The sequence below is a fragment of the Hyla sarda genome, chromosome 4 (assembly GCF_029499605.1).
Source record: "Hyla sarda isolate aHylSar1 chromosome 4, aHylSar1.hap1, whole genome shotgun sequence".
NCBI classification, from domain to species: Eukaryota; Metazoa; Chordata; class Amphibia; order Anura; family Hylidae; genus Hyla; species Hyla sarda.
The window spans coordinates 29441410-29460931 of NC_079192.1; the positions used below are offsets into that span (position 1 = coordinate 29441410).

The 19522-nt window shown below is 45.3% G+C and overlaps 1 protein-coding gene across 9 annotated transcripts in view; it reads right to left on the bottom strand.

Annotated features, from left to right (window-relative positions):
* Positions 1-1686: 1686 nt before the first annotated feature.
* The window catches only part of PALM3 (paralemmin 3), a 210042-nt gene continuing 192206 nt past the window's right edge, over positions 1687-19522 (bottom strand). For all 9 annotated transcript variants that reach the window (XM_056570277.1, XM_056570279.1, XM_056570280.1 and 6 more), the window contains 5 exons: positions 6598-6649; positions 4857-4937; positions 3751-3872; positions 3597-3663; positions 1687-3476 (listed from right to left, as the gene is read on the bottom strand). In XM_056570277.1, the coding sequence (XP_056426252.1) occupies positions 2133-3476; positions 3597-3663; positions 3751-3872; positions 4857-4937; positions 6598-6642 (1659 nt within the window). In that variant the 5' untranslated portion in view covers positions 6643-6649 and the 3' untranslated portion in view covers positions 1687-2132. The remainder of the gene's footprint in view (positions 3477-3596; positions 3664-3750; positions 3873-4856; positions 4938-6597; positions 6650-19522) is intronic.

The window sequence follows — 19522 nt, forward strand, 5'->3', positions numbered from 1 at the left end:
GCAGTATTATAGTAGTTATATTCTTGTATATAGGAGCAGTATTATAGTAGTTATATTATTGTATATAGGAGCAGTATTATAGTAGTTATATTTTTTCACATATAGAGTAAAATCTACTTTTTACAAGCCTTAACCTTCATTGCTGCATCCTTGAATCCCAGTAAACCACCAGACCGGCTCTATTAACATTAACATCGAGGACAAAGTCCTCAGCAACCACTGTTGTCCTGACTGCAAGCGCATATTGTTGAGAAGCAGTTTCCTTCCTTTTACAATATAAAACCAGAGCTTTCCTTTGACAAACTCAATTAACTTTTATCTTACAATGACAGGACTGGTCCATTAATATCACTATATGATCCTGGCTGCCAGATGACTAAAAATAATCAATGGCCTGATACATTTAATATTATACTAACAACATTTTGGTTAAGCAACATGTGTGTAACACTATAAGGGTATCTCCACTTTCATAATAAAAAAAAAAAACAACACCAACTTTGCAACTAGTCTTTAGTAAGTACTGTATTTCCTGTTTTGTGTCTACAGCTCCTAAACAGACCTATATGTGTCTATGGTAACAGACTACAAACAAACCCTGTGTAGTCTGACTTTGCAAATGCACTCTCTAACATCTGTGCCCTACTTACCTACTAAGGATCTATTCACAGGTACAGTATCCTGCACATATTTTAAAACTGTTACGTTATTTAGTTTACATTGAAATTTGCAGCATAAAATCAGATATGCGCAGGATACTGTACGTGTAAATACACCCTAAAGGCATGGTCACACGTTAGGGCATCCGCAGCGTATCCGACACTGCAGATGTGCTTACTGTCCATAGAGTGTGTCTCCTGGTGTGTCTGTGTGTCTTGCTTTGTCTGATTGTAGCAGCAATCCACTGCTATGAGCAGACACACAGTGATCTGCGAGACGTGCGTGCTTACGCAGTGTACTCACAGACATCCATGACACGTATATGATGGCAACCTATCCAGATGAGATGCTGACCTATACTAGCACAGGCAGGCTTGGGCCCCATTGTCTTCAACGACCTGAACACAGTCAGCTAGGGATCACATTCAGGTCACTTCCTGAACATATAGGTGTTTGTAGTGTGGAAAAGCAGTACAAACACATATATGTTTGGGAAATGTCAATAGTTGACCATAAAGTCAATAGGGCCCGTGCCTGCTCATCATATCAGCATCTCATTTTACAGGCTGCCAATGTATATGTGCCATGGAAGGCACAATCGTGGTGTGAACCCATTGTTACCAAGAATTAGGTGGCTGAGATCTCTGTGAGTTGTGGGGACAATTCATGCTCTTTCATGTTTTGAGGCTACACGCCCTCAGAACTTATTGTCTGACTGGCAAGTGTAATCCTGTACAACGTTTTAGCGATTAATGTGATTGTCGAGAATATAGACTTACAAAAAGAAATGTTCCTTACCTTCCATCTGCCAATAATTCCTTTTTTCCTGGCAAGCAGGGATGAATGATAAGAAACCTCCTCAGTAACCCAAAAAAATCCATCTAGTGTGAAACAAAATTCAGAGAAGGGAGGGAGGGGGATGAAGCTGCAGTTTCTGAATGCTGTGAGAGGGGAGAGGGAGCAAAAAAAGAGGGAGGCATTTCACATTTCCTCACCACAAAACCAAGTATCACATGAGGTTCTGAATGAAAAATACAGGTTCTGTTTTATTCATAATAAATTCATACAATTATTAACATATTTCCTTTTCATTATCTACTATTTATGTCTTCAAAAAAATGTCATTAAAATAAAGTGCGAACGTTGCCTGGGCACAGCGGAGGCAGCAGACATTTTGTGGATTGTATCAATTTTCCTGAGCATTTTGCCCTCTTCCCTTCCAGGAGTGATGGTCCAAGCCTACAAAATGGCTGCACCCACTGTGTGCTGGTGACGTGTACACCGATATACTACATACATTTCTGGTTTGTAACTGGGTAGTCATAGCCCATATTTCAATGACGCTAGTGCCGAGAATTTACTATAAATGGTGTCTTCTCTGGTGACCTACATTACACAAATTTTCATTTCAAACCAGAGATGAATTTTGCACTTGGGAACTCTTGATTTCTTTTTCGGTAGCGTCCTGTTTCTCACATGACCACACAGCACTGACAACTCTTCTTTTTCCCGGTAGGGTTCTTATCACGTGTCTCTGCTGTGTTGGTCCCATGGGGGCCCGACTGGTCATCAGTCTCTGCGGGTTTGCGCAACAGCGGCTGGTTTTCTGCAGGAGTGTTTGCTTCTGTTGTAGCAGGATGATTTCGGAGATCAGTTGATGGACTCGGTTGAGAGCCTGAAGAGGGCTGGGCAGGTTCTTCAGAAGATGTGTGTCCAGAGGTGGATATAACTACAACCTGGGATATTTGAACTTGACTAACTGGGGCCACACATGGCAGTGATGGGCTTGGATCTTTACATGGCAGTTTTGGACTCTGTTCCTGTTCGGAGGACAGTAGTACTAGGCTTTGATGTGCAGGAAATGAGGTTGACTCCCAATCTTGGTCTTTGTTATGACTTATCAATACGGGCATGGGGTCAACAGGTTCCTCTTGGCATCTTGGAAGTGCAGATTCTTCATTTTGGTCTTGATATATAACTGGTAATATAACCTCTTCATTCTGATCTTGTATAACTGATACAGATACTAACACCAGCTTCTCTTCTACATCCTGGTTATTGTTGTCCCTCACCAATGATTCTCCTTGGTCTTCAGGCTGTTTCACCATAACTGGAGATGGTTGCGTTTTACTCTCATCTTGGTCACTTTTCTCAAGCAGAATTACCTTGACCACATTATACTGATTGTCCAAATCATTCCTTATGTCCTCATTTGATAGACTTGGTTGTGAGACATCCACCTTGGACCCTTCCTCACTGAAGCTAAGATCTATACGTTCTAGTCCTTTAGTGAGATGTTCCAAGTTTTCCTCCTCAAGCTCCAGTCTCTTTTCTAGACATTCAGAATTCTGGTTTGATGGTTGGTCTGTATAACCATGGACCTGGTCATGGTCATGGCTTTCATCTTCGAGCTGCTCATTTGGTCCCAGATTCTCGAACCTGTCATCCTGAGGTTTATGATTGAAATTCAGATTTTCCTTATCTTGTGTCTTCTTGTCATGCTCTTCTTTATTTCCCTGATCCACATTATGATGCCTATGATCTGGAGATGTGTGGTCTTGATTCTTCTCCACTTTTTTTCCTCGAGGAGCTGGTATGGGATGCCCTACCACAACAACCTTTATTGGTGCAGGATCTTTTTGGGAGGGTTCAACACCTTCTCCCTGTTTTTCGTCTTCTCCATTAGGTTGCATGTCTTCCTCTTTTATGACTTTGTGTTCTTTTTGTGTTTCTCTCTTTTCAGGGGTTGGGTCTTTCTGGTCAGAGATCTGTTGACTTGGGTCACCATTCATGACCTGTCTGTGGGGGTCAGGTGCCTGAAATGATATAAATATTACAGAGTATTTTGAATAAAACTATATTAGATTAGATTTCATTGGACAACACATAAAATTGGAGTCTCGGCAAGAAAACATTCCAGAAATTTTTGGACCTACCTGGTGTTTCTTCAAGTTTGCAATTTTCAATTCTGGATTTTCCAAATAAAGCAGCTGTAACTGGAGGCTAAAACGAAACAGGACATGGTCACTTTCCATCAGTCACGCGAGTTTACTCTACAGTCAGTTTCTATGGATGCCATTGTTTACTCACCTTTCCAGCTCATGTTCCAGTGTCTTTATTTTTACTTCTGTGTCATTTAGAGGATTTTCTATTTCTGCACCTGGAGAAGGAACCAGGCCGTCCATCAGCCATCGATCCCGCAGAGACTTCCTCTGAACAAGGACAAGGGAAGAGAAAAACCACATTAGGTTTTGTGTCTTGGATGTCTACAATCTAGTGACAGATTATCTATATTATTCTACTAGTTCTGTCTATAGTAAGGTGCAGTCTAGGGGACTCATAATGCCTCTACATCTTCTCTATGTGCGGAGATTTATAAATCTTAAATGGGTACTCCACTGGCCAGAGTGGAACTAAATGTTCCGGACACTGTTTTCGCACTGCGGGGGTCGTCCATGACTCCCGCAGTGCGAAAACATTGTTCGGAGCATTAAGTTCCACGCTGGCCATTGGAGTACCCCTTTAATGGATCTATGTATCTTTAGATTTATGAAGGGTTGGTGGCAACTCCTAGTCAAAAACCAGGGACCATGATACATATTCCTATACACACTGGGCCTCATTTACTAAGAGTGAAGTGTAGTTTTCTTTGTGGATTGTTGTTTTCAACAGGAATTTTTCCACCATATTTACTATTTTATCTTGTTTTTGGTGTTTTTCCTACGTTTTGCTCTTTTTACACATGCTCTGAGCTGTTGGGTTTTTCAGAGGATTAAGATTTTTAAATAGAAGTAATTTACAAATCTGTATAACTTTCTGGCACCAGTTAATTAAAAAAAAAAATTGTTTCCACCGGAGTACCCCTTTAAGGCCCACCAACATTCTAGGTTTAGAATAAAGGATATTTCTTTAAAGGAATCTGAAGGGGGGGGGTCACAAAATCCTCTAGACCAAAGGGGGCGTAGCGGCTGTAGTCACCAGTCGGCCTGCACGTAGCGGAGTTTGTTACGTGCATCTTCAGGACTAGGCTGGGGACCACGGCCAAGTTACCTCCGATTATCCAGGTGACTCTCTATATTGTGACACGGCAGTTCCCTTTGTTGCAAAAGTTCTTTTAAGTACTACGAAATCATCAGTGAGAATACGATGCCTGGTGACAGGAGGTGTAACAGAGTCTCATATAGCAGCCCTCTCACCTTTAGTTGCTGCAGTTTCAGTTTTTGAAGTTCCAGGTCCCTCTGTATCCTGTCCACCTCATCCAGGATCCTGCGCTTTTCCTGTCACAGCAATAGAAAGCATCTCTTTTATTAGAGCTTCAACTCTATAAAGGTGGCGGTCGCTAAAACATTGCATAAATGCTAAAGAGAAAGTCTAAGTGCAAGCTCTTCAGGCCAGAATTATTTACTATCTGCTAGTATTAGGCTGGGTTCACATCACGTTTTTACCAATACGGGACCGCATACGGCTGGGGGGAGCTAAAACCGGGCGCTCCCGTATCCCTGCCGTATGCCGCAATATGTAATTCATTTCAATGGGCCGACCGGAGTGAAACGCTGACTCCGGTCGACTCATTTTTGTCCCGTATGCGGTTTTCCCACCGCACCTAAAACCGTAGTCAACCACGGTTTGAGGTCTGGTGGAAAACCATATACGGGGCAAAAATGAGCCGAACGGAGTCAGCGTTTTACTCCGGTCGGCTCATTGAAATTAATTACATACGGGCTGCATACGGCAGGGGTACTGGAGCGCCCGGTTTTAGCTCCCCCCCAGCCGTATGCGGTCCCGTATTGGTAAAAACGGGATGTGAACCCAGCCTTAGTCTATGTATCAGATTGTAAGCTCCTCAGGGGAGGATCCTTGGAGCTCACTAGCTTATAGATAGAGATGAAGCCCTCCCCAAAAAATAAATTGTGCATTGTGAACCATGGGGGAGATTTAGCAAAACCTGTGCAGAGGAAAAGTTCCTGAGTTGCCCATAGCAACCAATCAGATCGCTTCTTTCATTTTGCAGAGGCCTTGTTAAAAAATGAAAGAAGCCATCTGATTGGTTGCTATGGGCAACTCAGGAACTTTTCCTCTAGACAGGTTTTGTTAAAGGGGTACTCCGGTGGAAATTATTATTATTTTTTTTTTAAATCAACTGGTGCCAGAAAGTTAAACAGATTTGTAAATGACTTCTATAATAAAAATAATAATAATAATAATAATTACCTTTACCCTTCCAGTACTTTTTAACAGCTGTATGCTACAGAGGAAATTCTTTTCTTTTTTAATTTCTTTTTTGTCTTGTCCACAGTGCTCTCTGCTGACACCTGATGCCCGTATCAGGAACTGTCCAGAGCAGGAGAAAATCCCCATAGCAAACCTATGCTGCTCTGGACAGTTCCTGACACGGACAAGACAAATATGAAATTCAAAGTGAAAAGAATTTCCTCTGTAGCATACAGCTGCTAAGAAGTACTGGAAGGGTAAATATTTTTTTTTTTATAGAAGTCATTTAGAAATCTATTTAACTTTCTGGCACCAATTGATTTAAAATAAAATGTTTTCCACCGGAGTATGCCTTTAAATCTCCTCCCATATCTCATATACCTCATAGCTACAATGGAAATGGTGCCCCTATTGGTGTCACATCCCTATACCCATTTACTCATCTGATATTATTTTCTATGGACAGCTTCAGTTTACACCAGTGTTTCCCAACCAGTGTGCCTCCAGCTGTTGCAAAACTACAACTCCCAGCATGCCCGGACAGCCTTCGGCTGTCCGGGCATGCTGGGAGTTGTAGTTTTGCAACAGCTGGAGGCACACTGGTTGGGAAACACTGCTTTGCACTGTCAGCTCTGTAGACCACCTAATCTTTCCCTTTTTTCATAAGCTATAGCAGCGAATATCTATGCAGTAGATTATAAACTCTTCCGCAGACACGTCACTTACAGTAATTCCATGCAAGCGCTGGCTGTAGATCTGTGTCTCCCCCATCTTGATGCTGCAAAGGAAGCAGAATATTACCTTATTTACATCGCAGAGCTTCACCACTTCCTGACAGAGCTGTTACCAATTGCTATTTTCCCCGCCACACACACACTTACGGAAAAGAAAGCGGCGCCAAGTAAGACTCCTCTAAACTAATATGCCAGCATGGTTGTTAGGTAACATGCTGCATAGCAACGCAAGTGAACACTGTCTAACACCAAGGCCATTTGTCATAGGATATAGCAATTCCCCTAATCCCCAGACTGGCACCTAGTAGAAAATGGGAACTGCCATGGGCACGGAGTTGGGGGCATGGGTTAGTCATCCCCTAGGATCAGCTATATATGACAAGGTTCTGAGGAGGTGCTTAGATTACGAAATCAATTAACCACCATGTGAAGAAGAGGATAGAAGGACCCTCATTTTTCCCACCAGGTCCCGGGTACCCTCCTCAATGGGGTAAAAGACCGGACACATTGACGTACAAGGACCATGTGTGTCGGGACCAGATATTTCTGGAGGTCTTGGTGGCATGTCCCCAGCTTCCAATGGGGCTGTTGCGATGGGACCCAGTGCCACATTTTAAGAGTGCCTCAGGTACTACTGATCCAGTGGGTCTAGTGCTGAAAAATAGTGCCTTCTATATGCCAACACACCAGGTAACTACTGGTTACCATGTCATTGTTGAATGTTGCTTACATAGTCAAGAGCCTACCAATATGGTCAATTCTGTAAGAGATGTTGTGAAGTGCCATCAGCCATGTCCACAAGCAGTAAGGTGGTCTTGGTGGCATCTCCCCAGCTTCCAATGCTGCCATTGGGATGGGACAGCCCAAGGTACTACTCATAAGAGTGGGTCTAGTGGTGGTAAATAGTCCCCTAAATATGCCAACATACCAAGTAAATACTGGTTACCATGTTATTGTGTAATGCCATCAGCCATGACCACAAGCAGTAAATTGGTCTTTGTGGCATCTCCCCAGCTTCCAATGCTGCCGTTGTGATAGGATAGTGTGCCACATTTTTGGACTGCCCTAGGTACTACTCATAAGAGTGGGTCTAGTGGTGGTAAATGGTCCCCTCAATATGCCAACATACCAGGTAAATACTGAATACCATGTCATTGTGTAATGCCATCAGCCATGCCCACAAGCAGTAAGTTGGTTTTGGTGGCATCTCTCCAACTTCCAATACTACCGCTGTGATGGGACATCCCCAGGTACTACTGATAAGAGTGGGTCTAGTGGTGGTAAATAGTCCCCTCAATATGCCAACATACCAGGTAAATACTGAATACCATGTCATTGTGTAATGCCATCAGCCATGCCCACAAGCAGTAAGTTGGTTTTGGTGGCATCTCTCCAGCTTCCAATACTACCGCTGTGATGGGACATCCCCAGGTACTACTGATAAGAGTGGGTCTAGCGGTGGTAAATAGTCCCCTCAATATGCCAACATATCAGGTAAATACTGAATACCAGGTCATTGTGAAGTGCCATCAGCCATGCCCACAAGCAGTAAGGCAGACACTGACATCATGAATGGGCATCTCTCCCAGAAGAACCTGTGACCAACAGGGATGATCCAATACTCCCAGCAGAACGACTACTATAATGCGTAGGTGAAGAATTATTAAGACATATAACAGACTTTCTATTTTTGTAGCAAATTATTTCTATTAATAAACCTGGCACCAGTCAGTCTAGTGACACAGCAGTTAACACTGGTAATAATGCCTCAGCGGGTCAGGTTATGCCACCGCAACACTGACTCATCTCTGACATGAAACCTATGAGATAGAGTGGCAGGTACCCGTCCTGTCCTGTTGGCAAAATTAACAACTGTCCCATTATGAGCACCACCAACCGTACAGGACATCTCCATCATAACTACTGGAAAAAGTGCCAGGAAATGTCAGGGTTAAAAACAACCAGGATAGAGAGCAGTATTGTAGTAGTAATATAATAGTAGGCAGCATTATAATAGATATATTCTTATACATAGGAGGCAGTAGTATAATACATATATATATTTATACATATGGGGCAGTGTTATATTAGTTATAATACTGCTCCTATATCCAATATATATATATATATATATATAAAAAAGAATATAGAAGAATAAGAATATACAAGAATATAACTACTATAATTCTGCTCCTATACAGTATATAAGAATATAACTACTATATACATTACTACTATAATGCTGCCCTATATACAAGAATATAACTACTATAATACTGCTCCTATATACAAGAATATAACTACTATAATACTGCTCCTAGCTGAGAGGTTGTGTCTGTGTAGTTTTCCTGATGTCTGGTGAAAGCCCGGGGCGGTGCCACCCTGGGTGGGGAAGCTCCCCAAGCAAGGCCCAGGCTTCTCGGCCTATTCTGGGAAATAATCAGCAGACACCACAATCCATGGATGAAAATCCTAAAGTTTCTATGGAAGGAAGAAATGTGCAGAATGTTGCAAGTCCCAGTTTGGTAAGAAGCACTGATGAAAAGAAAGCTGTGGAACTAAAGAAGGAATCATTACCAAGTATGGCTGCAGGTGTACAATCCACCCCTCCTGCAGTCAGACAGAGGAGAACATCCCTGGAGAAGCAGACCATGCAGGAGAATCTGCAGCAGCCTGTCCTGATACGGTCTGACCGCACACGATACGGGAGCGGGAGCAGCGCAAAAGTTACAAGCACGCCAGATGAGACCAGAGGGAATACAGCAGGAAGGCTTCAGGGGGCCCAGTCCCCAGTCTGGAGATTGTGACCCCACAGCAGTGACCACAGCAACACCGAGTCAGATGCCACCTCAAGAGCAAAGTCCTGTGAGTACCCCACCAGCACGGCCCCCCAATACTCAGCGGGCACCTGAACTATGTTTGGCCGAGCATATCCCAGCAGTCAGTACGGTGAAGCAGGACTATGGACTCCAACCAGAAGGTAACTCTGTAACAGCAGTGCAGTCACCACAAGCCCTGGGGGGCAGGAGAGAGCAGCAGGACTGTGGACTCTTACCTGAAGGCAGCAGTGCAGCAGAGAGTTCACAGGACATGGCTCTGCAGGGCTTGCTGGGCTCTGTAGTGCAGGATCATTCTGCCAGTGACTGCACTGATATGACTGTATGTGATATTACTGATAATGTTTCTGCAGAGGGGAGCGCTTCACAGCCTAGTGCAGGCGGTCAGCAGCCACCACAGCGCCCCCAAGTACAGCAGGAGGGTAGAAGTAGTGGCGCCTCCTCTGGTAATTCCTGGAGCCGTGGGTCACCATTCATGTCTAATGTGAATTACACAGGTCAGGCTTTCAGGAGGAGGAACGTGGTCAGGTTCAGACATAGAGGGGCCAAGGAGGAGCTGCCTGACAGGAGGTTTGTGGTCCGTGAACTTCTGTGCCACCAAATGGGCTTCCTGCCATCTAACATCCTGGCAGTGATAAACCTTCCTGACAGGCAGGGCTATGACGTCAGCTTCAAACTCATGTCTGACCTGGACCGCTTCTGGGCCCATGTCACCCGGGTGAGAGATGCTGATGGCTGGAATAAGTTCAGCTTTGTCCCCATCTCCAGACCGGACACAGCGAATGTCACCATTATATTCTGGAACGAGTCTGTCCCCCCCCCAGGATATTGTCGTATGGTTAAAGAGACACTGTGACCTAATGTCAGACCTGACTAAGACCAGGGATGAGGACGGCATATGGACGGGAGGGTGGAAGGTTTTGGTGAAGTTACGGCAGATTAATAACATTACCCAACATCTGCCCAATTCATTCTTCATTGGCCGGGAGAAAGGGGTTTGCTTCTATGCAGGTCAGCCCAGAAAATGCTTCAAGTGTGGGAAGACCGGTCATATCGCGAGTGTGTGCACCCTGGTAAAATGTAATTTATGTGGGGAGATCGGCCATGTCAGCGCCACCTGCCAGAACATCCGCTGCAACCTCTGTGGTAAGACCGGTCACTCCCACAGGGACTGTCCTGATGCCTGGCATAACATCTGTAAGGACTTCCCTGATGAGGACCTGCTGGAGGGGGCAGAGGACCTGGAGGAGGAAACATTGGTGTCAGGGTCAGCAGTGACACAACCCGAGCCTCAGCATAACATGGGTGACACTAGCGGTGACAATATGGGTGACACTGTAGGTGACACTAGGGGTGACAATATGGGTGACAATATTGGTGACACAGTGCCCGACCAGTCCCAGCCAGGAGCTACTGAGGGGAACAGGGAGGTCACTGAGCAGGTTGTGGCCATGTCTTCTTCTGCCCCAGCATCAATAAATCCGCAGAAGAGACTGAAAAAAAGACAAAACCAGCCGTAAGCCTGAGGAGGGATGGACCACTGTCCAAAAACCCTCCAAAAAGAAAGTAGACCCCGGGTCAGGTGTAATGACCATCACACATAGGTACAGTGTCCTATCAGAGTCAGACGCTGAGGAAGAAATGGAGAAGGAGCTAAAGAGAGGTGATAGAGGAATTTAATGAGGACCAAGAGGGTGATTTCCCCCCCCCCCCCCCCCCACAAAAAGGAGACCCCCACGGGCTAAACGTCTGTCCGAATCAGACATGGACACAGGTGGTCAGCAGGAGGGCTCAGACTCTGATCTATGATGATGGGGGTGATATCTCTGATATATGATGATGGGGGTGATATCTCTGATATATGATGATGGGGGTGATATCTCTGATCTATGATGATGGGGGTGATATCTCTGATATATGATGATGGGGGTGATATCTCTGATCTATGATGATGGGGGTGATATCTCTGATATATGATGATGGGGGTGATATCTCTGATCTATGATGATGGGGGTGATAGCTCTGATATATGATGATGGGGGTGATATCTCTGATCTATGATGATGGGGGTGATATCTCTGATCTATGATGACGGGGGTAATATCTCTGATCTATGATGACGGGGGTGATATCTCTTATATATGATGATGGGGGTTATAACTCTGATATATGATGATGGGGACGATATCTCTGATCTATGATGATGTGGGGTGATATCTCTGATATATGATGATGGGGGTGATATCTCTGATCTATGATGATGGGGGTGATATCTCTGATATATGATGATGGGGGTGATATCTCTGATCTATGATGATGAGGGTGATATCTCTGATCTATGATGATGTGGGGTGATATCTCTGATATATGATGATGGGGGTGATATCTCTGATCTATGATGATGGGGGTGATATCTCTGATATATGATGATGGGGGTGATATCTCTGATCTATGATGATGGGGGTGATAGCTCTGATATATGATGATGGGGGTGATATCTCTGATATATGATGATGGGGGTTATAACTCTGATATATGATGATGGGGGTGATATCTCTGATCTATGATGATGGGGGTGATATCTCTGATCTATGATGACGGGGGTAATATCTCTGATCTATGATGATGGGGGTGATATCTCTTATATATGATGATGGGGGTTATAACTCTGATATATGATGATGGGGGTGATATCTCTGATCTATGATGATGGGGATGATATCTCTGATCTATGATGATGTGGGGTGATATCTCTGATATATGATGATGGGGGTGATATCTCTGATCTATGATGATGGGGGTGATATCTCTGATATATGATGATGGGGGTGATATCTCTGATCTATGATGATGGGGGTGATAGCTCTGATATATGATGATGGGGGTGATATCTCTGATCTATGATGATGGGGGTGATATCTCTGATCTATGATGACGGGGGTAATATCTCTGATCTATGATGATGGGGGTGATATCTCTTATATATGATGATGGGGGTTATAACTCTGATATATGATGATGGGGGTGATATCTCTGATCTATGATGATGGGGACGATATCTCTGATCTATGATGATGGGGGTGATATCTCAGATCAGAGATATCACCCCCATCATCATATATCAGAGATATCACCCCCATCATCATAGATCAGAGATATCACCCCCATCATCATATATCAATGATGATGGGGGTGATATCTCTGATCTATGATGACGGGGGTGATATCTCTGATCTATGATGATGGGGGTGATATCTCTGATATATGATGATGGGGGTGATATCTCTGATATATGATGATGGGGGTGATATCTCTGATATATGATGATGGGGGTGATATCTCTGATCTATGATGATGGGGGTGATATCTCTGCTTCTACTGCTCTGCTTTGTTATGATGGCCCACCTTAGCCTTAAATGGGCACTCTCATTAACTCTTTAAGGACCCAGCCATTTTCACTGTAGGACCCGGCCATTTTTTGCACATCTGACCACTGTCACTTTAAGCATTAATAACTCTGGAATGCTTTTACATTTCATTCTGATTCCGAGATTGTTTTTTTGTGACATATTCTAGTTTACGTTAGTGGTAAAAATTTTGTCGATACTTGCATCGTTTCTTGGTGAAAAATTCCAAAATTTTATGAAAAAATTGAAAATTTTGCATTTTTTAAACTTTTAAGCTCTCTGCTTATAAGGAAAATTAATATTCCAAATAAATTATATATTGATTAACATATACAACATGTCTACTTTATAATTGCATCATAAAGTTGACATGTTTTTACTTTTGGAAGACATCAGAGGGCTTCAAAGTTCAGCAGCAATTTTCCAATTTTTCTAAAAATGTTCAAAATATAAATTTTTCAGGGACCAGTTCTGTTTTGAAGTGGATTTGAAGGGCTTTCATATTAGAAATGCCCCACAAATGACCCCATTATAAAAACTGCACCCCCAAAAGTAGTCAAAATGACATTCAAAAGGTTTGTTAACCCTTTAGGTGTTTCACAGGAATAGCAGCAAATTTGAAGGAGAAAATTCAAAATCGTCATTTTTTACACTCGCATGTTCTTGTAGACCCAGTTTTTGAATTTTTATAAGGGGTAAAAGGAAAGAAATCTTCCTAAAATGTGTAGCCCAATTTCTCTCGAGTAAGGAAATACCTCATATGTGTATGTCAAGTGTACGGCGGGCGCAGTAGAGGGCTCAGAAGGGAAGGAGCGACAATGGGATTTTGGAGAGTGAGTTTTTCTGAAATGGTTTTTGGTATCAAACAACCAATTTTATTGTAATAGGCATAAAGGTAGCAATACCAAAGTAAAGCAAAAGTATCGGGACGCAGCCCGAATCAACAAAGAGGTAAAATCAAGTGAATAAAAGGGAATAGGGGGATAAACAAGTCCATGGGTCAGACATGTGTGGATAAAAACAGACAGCAGGGTAATAAAACAGAACGGGTGTTGTCAGTGATTACGTTAGAGACAAAGCATGGCGAATCTCCGGGCAATAGGAGGATGATATCCAGGGAGACCAGACTCTCTCGTAGGAGGCCATTATGTCGGCGCGAACCGCGTTAATTTTTTCAAAGATCAGAATATTATTAACTCTATCAATTACTCTATCAATAAACAGGACTGGGCTTTTCCAGCATGTTGCTATATGGATCCGCGCAGCCAGCAGTATGAATTGCGCTAGTCTAAATTGGCTGTTGGGCATCCTGCGTGGCCGTCTGCTAAGGAGGCAAAAAGCAGGTTGGAGGGGACAGCGAAAAGAGAGAACAGAACGAAGAATAGAAAGAACAGATGTCCAGAATGTTCTGACGAGAGGACAGGTCCACCACATATGAAGCATGGTTCCCCTATCTGCGCAGCCCCTAAAGCATAGGGGAGAGGCACAGGGGAAGATGGAATGTATTCTCGTGGGAACATAATACGTCCTATGTAATATTTTCAGTGACGTCTCAGTAAGGGACACTTGCCAGCTCCCTCTACTCAAGGTATCGCAACATTCCCTCCAGTCTTCCAGAGACAGATCCATATGGAAGTCAGCCTCCCATTGGGTCATGAACGACAGTTTAGTGTCGGGTGGGGGAGAATTTAGTATTCCATATATTATGGCTAGAAGTCCTCGTCTAGAAGGACTATATTGCATAAGACGTTCAAACCTAGTCAACTGTGGTATGGTGCGTGCAGGGAAATTAGAATGTAGGAATGAAAAGATCTGATGCATTCGGAAGAGTTCTGAGGGTGGGGGGCGAAATTGTAGAGCAAACACTTCCTTTGTCATCAGAACCCCTCGAGTATGGAATTGATGGGCAGTAATCAGGGATTGTGAAGTCCACCAACTGAATGAGGAATGAGCAAGACCGGGTGGGAAAAAAGGGTTACAGAGGAAGGGCAGGAGGGGAGGAGGGCAAGATTGTAGGTGAAAGCGAAAGCGGACCAGTCGCCAAAGGGAGAGGGAATGAAGAGTGAGAAGAGCAGAGTAAGGGACGTATTTAGTGACAGGTTGAGTTGACCACATTAGGGAAGAGAAAGAGTGGGGAGAGATGAGAGAGGATTCGAGGTGAACCCAGATGGGGGTATCGCCATCCGTCAGGAACCAGGCCATCTGTCCTAGTCTGGCAGCATAATAGTATTTTTGAAAGTTGGGGACGGACATACCACCTAAACGCTTATGAAGGTACATTACATTACGTGCTATGCGGGGGGTCCCGGACTTCCACACAAATCTAAAGACATCGGACTGAAGGGACCTGAGATCCGCAGTCGAGACCGGAACCGGAAGGGTGCGAAACAGGTATAGTAGTTTAGGCAGAATCACCATTTTAACCGTGTTTATTCTTCCGATCCATGATAAGTATGGCCTGTCCCAAGTGCGGATATCATGTCGAATAGATTTGTATAGGGGCGGGTAGTTCGCACCGTAGAGGGAAGCAACCGCCGGGGTTATACGAACACCTAGATAGGACAGGGCAGGCATTGGAGGGGGAAAGTTAAAGTTAAGGGAGATCAATTTTTGTGTATGGAGGGGGACATGTATATAGAGAGTTTCAGACTTAGATGGACTAATCCGGAGACCCGAGCAAGACGAGAAGTCTGTGAGTAGGCGAAACAGGTTAGGTAGAGATGATAGGGGGTGTGTCAGGGATAGAAGGAGGTCATCGGCAAACAAACAAAGTTTATGGGTAGAGTCCTTAATCGTGACCCCCAGTACAGTGGGAGAGGCTCGCAGGGATCTCGCCAGGGGTTCCATCGCCAGGGCGAAGAGAGCAGGAGACAACGGGCATCCCTGGCGAGTGCCCCTCTTAATAAAAATCGGGGAAGGGGAGGAGGTAGGGAGTTTGAGAAAAGCCGTAGGATTAGAGTACAGCAGGTGCAGAAGGTGTACAAACGGCCCAGTGAACCCCATTTTAGAGAGGACCCCCCAAAGGTATGGCCAGAGAACTGAGTCGAAGGCCTTTTCTATGTCTAAGGCCAATAGCATAACAGGAGTAGAAGTGGAGGAAGCCCAGTGCACCACCCCCAGCACCCTTCTAATATTGTCCGCTGCTTGTCTCCCCGGTATAAAGCCCACTTGGTCAGCGTGAATAACACGGGGCAATATAGTGTTCAGTCTGCGTGCCAGGATAGACGTTAATATCTTCGTATCCAGGTTAATTAAGGAGATTGGGCGGTAGTTTGAGACCAGGGATGGGTCCTTCTGGGGTTTGGGGATCACCGTTATAAGGGCATCCAAGTATTCAGGGGGTAAAGAGGGGGCCTGAAAGAGGTTATTATAAAGGTTAACTAGGTGGGGAACTAGAATAGGAGAGAATTTCTTATAGTACATTGCAGACAGGCCATCTGGGCCAGGGGCTTTTCCCAATTTCAGGGACGCAATTGTATCTGATACATCTTCGTGTGAAATTGGAGAATTAAGGAGATCCCTCTCGGGGTCAGTGAGAGAGGGAAGGGAGGTAGAATCAAGAAAAGAGTTCAGACTGGGAGTGAAGGTAGGCGACTGGTCAGGGATAGAGTAAAGTTTAGAGTAGTAAGAGTGAAAAGTCTGGTAAATCTTGTCGGGGTGGGAGGACCGGGAACCAGGGTGCAACTGAATGGTGTGAACATAGTTAAGCCGTTGTTTGGTGCGGAGCATATTGGCAAGCAACCTATCCGGCTTATTGGCATAGCGGTAGTATGTGGCCTTAGTCCACCTAAGCGCTTTTTCCACTCCGGTGGACAGGACAGCATCCAGGCGCAACCTGGTATCCCGGATAGCATTGTGGAGATAAAGAGAAGGGGCACGCTGGTGAGCCAGAGTGAGTCGAGAAAGTTTGTTGTGTAGCGTATGTTGAAGGTGGGAGCGACCTCTTTTCATGTATGAAGCTAGCGATATGAGCCGTCCCCTAATGAAGGCTTTGTGGGCAGACCATACCCAGATCGGGTTTGAATTCAGGGTGGCATTGGTGGAGAAGTAGGATGTGAGATCTGCTGTAAGAGAACGTTTAACTGTCTGATTAGTCAGCATAGACTCGTTAAGTCTCCAGGTAAAAGGTGTGGTAGGACCACCTATGAGATCCAGCTCTACACATACCATCTCATGGTCAGACCAGGGAGAGGCAATGTGTCTCGCGTACAGGAGGCACGGTAAGGTAGAGGTGTTGAGAAGTAGCCAGTCTATGCGAGTGTAATTTTTCTGGGAGGATGAATAGTAAGAATACCCCCTCGACTGACCATTGTGCTCCCTCCATGCATCCGCGAGTTGAAGTGAATGGAAGGCCGAGACCAACCTTTTCTGCAACACTCTAGATCGACCTAAGGGACTAGGGGAGGACCTATCCAAGATGCCATCATAGACAAAATTAAAATCGCCCGCCCACACCAGAACATCATAAGAGTATGATAGGAGTAAAGAGCAGAGAGAAAGAAAGAATGAAATAGGAGAGGAGTTAGGAGCATAAGAGTTAAGTAGACAGATCTGCTTACCGTACAGGGTGCCCAACAGCAAGACATACCTGCCTTCGGAATCTGTATGAACGCGGGTCACCTCGAATGGCAACGTATTTTTCAAACAAATCATTACTCCCCTGCTTTTGGAAACAAAAGAAGAGACATATAACCGGGAGTACTGGGAATGGAGGAAGCTAGGGCAGGAGGACTGGGAGAAATGAGTCTCCTGAATGCAAATTATATCAGGGCGGTAACATCTATAATCGATGAAAGCTTTCCTCCGTTTGGGGGGGGAATTAAATCCCATGACATTATGGGAAATTATCTTACACATAAGACGGAAGACCAGGCAATGCGGAGACGGGACAAACACGCAGAGACAGAACAACCATAGAACACATGGACCCACTGACTAACAAAAACGAACAACATCAAACCACAAACAAAACATTGAACAAACAGAAAAAAGTCAAACTGGAAAGCGAAGCCGTATAATATAGCGGCTCCGCTTACTTCCATCTCTCGAAGCAAACGAAGGACACATCAGTCCGGTCCCACCAGCCCTTCTAGTGTCGGTGGCTTCAGGGTGCCAGGTGAGAGGGGGTCACTTGCAACGGCGAGTCAACCTTCCGGGGCCATCCCCAGGCATCGCTGTGATTTACGCTGGGCCGAGGGGACACTGGTCCAGGACTTGGAGGGTCGGGGACCCCGTCGAGGCAAGTCGGTCGCAGGAGGCTGTTCTGGAGCAGTCCAGGGGATACCCTCTTTAGTGAGGGCAGTTTGGGCCTCAGACAGGGAGCGAAACTGGTAGGGGCGCCCCTTAAGTTGGCAGATGAGGGAGAATGGAAATCCCCATTTATACTTCACCCCCTCCCGGACCAGGGCCAGCGTGATGTGGCGGAATGTCCTGCGCCGTTCTAGCGTGGACGGGGATAAGTCCGAGTAGAGGCGCACTTCAGCGGGCATGCCAGGTAGCGCTGTCAGGTTGCGGGCAGCGAAGAGCAGGGGATCTCTCACCTCCGGGTAGTGCAGGCGGAGGACCACGTCCCTCGGCATTTCAGAAGATCTCGGGCGACCTAGGGCTCTGTGGACACGATCCATACGGAGAAGCTCAGGCTCATATTGCGGCAGTAGGGCCTGGAACATCGCATCAACCGCAGATTTCAGGTTAGTCTCCGACTCAGGTAGTCCCCGAATGCGAATGTTGGCTCTGCGGGAGCGGTTCTCCAGATCCTCAAGTTTGAGGTCGATAGCATCAAGCTTGGCCGCATGTAGGTCAATATCCCGACGGTCAGACTCCGCGGCCTCCGCTAAGTCGTCCAGTTTGTTTTCATTGTCGGAGACTCTCTGGCCCAGATCTTGAAGTTGCGCTGCGAAGTCTGAGACAGCTTTTCTGAGCTCCGATTGGAACATTTGTTTGATCTGGCGGAACATATCTGCCGGGGACATCTGCGCCAGGTCCGGCTCTCCCTCTTCATCGGACGCCATATCAGAGCGGTGTGGGGAGGACGTTGCCGCCGCCATATTGGGTTTCGGGGAGGCTCTGAAAAAGTCCGGAATGGACTGAGAAAGACGCTGAGAGAGGTTCTTATTTCGTGACCGCTGCCTCCTGGGCATGACCAGGTCCAGTTCGCACTGAAGCCACAGCGTGTGGAGCCTTTAGGGCGCTGAATAGGGCTTAGATAGGTGAGACTGGCGCGGAGCTTACATCACCCACGTCTCTTCCGGTAAGCCGCGCGCATGCGCCTCCCTGAAATGGTTTTTGTGGGGCATGTCGCATTTAGGAAGCCCCTATGGTGCCAGAACAGCAAAAAAAAAAAAAACACATGGCATACTATTTTGGAAACTACACCCCTCAAGGCACGTAACAAGGGGTCCAGTGAGCCTTATCACCCCACAGGTGTTTGACGACTTTTTGTTAAAGTTGGATGTGTAAATGATTTATTTATTTTTTTCCACTAAAATGCTAGTTTTCCCCAAAATTTTTAATTTTTACAAGGGATAATAGGACAAAATACCCCCCAAAATTTGTAACCCCATCTCTTCTGAGTATGGAAATACCCCAAGTGTGGACGTCAAGTGCTCTGCTGGCGCACTACAATGCTCAGAAGAGAAGGAGTCACATTTGGCTTTTGAAAAGCGAATTTTGC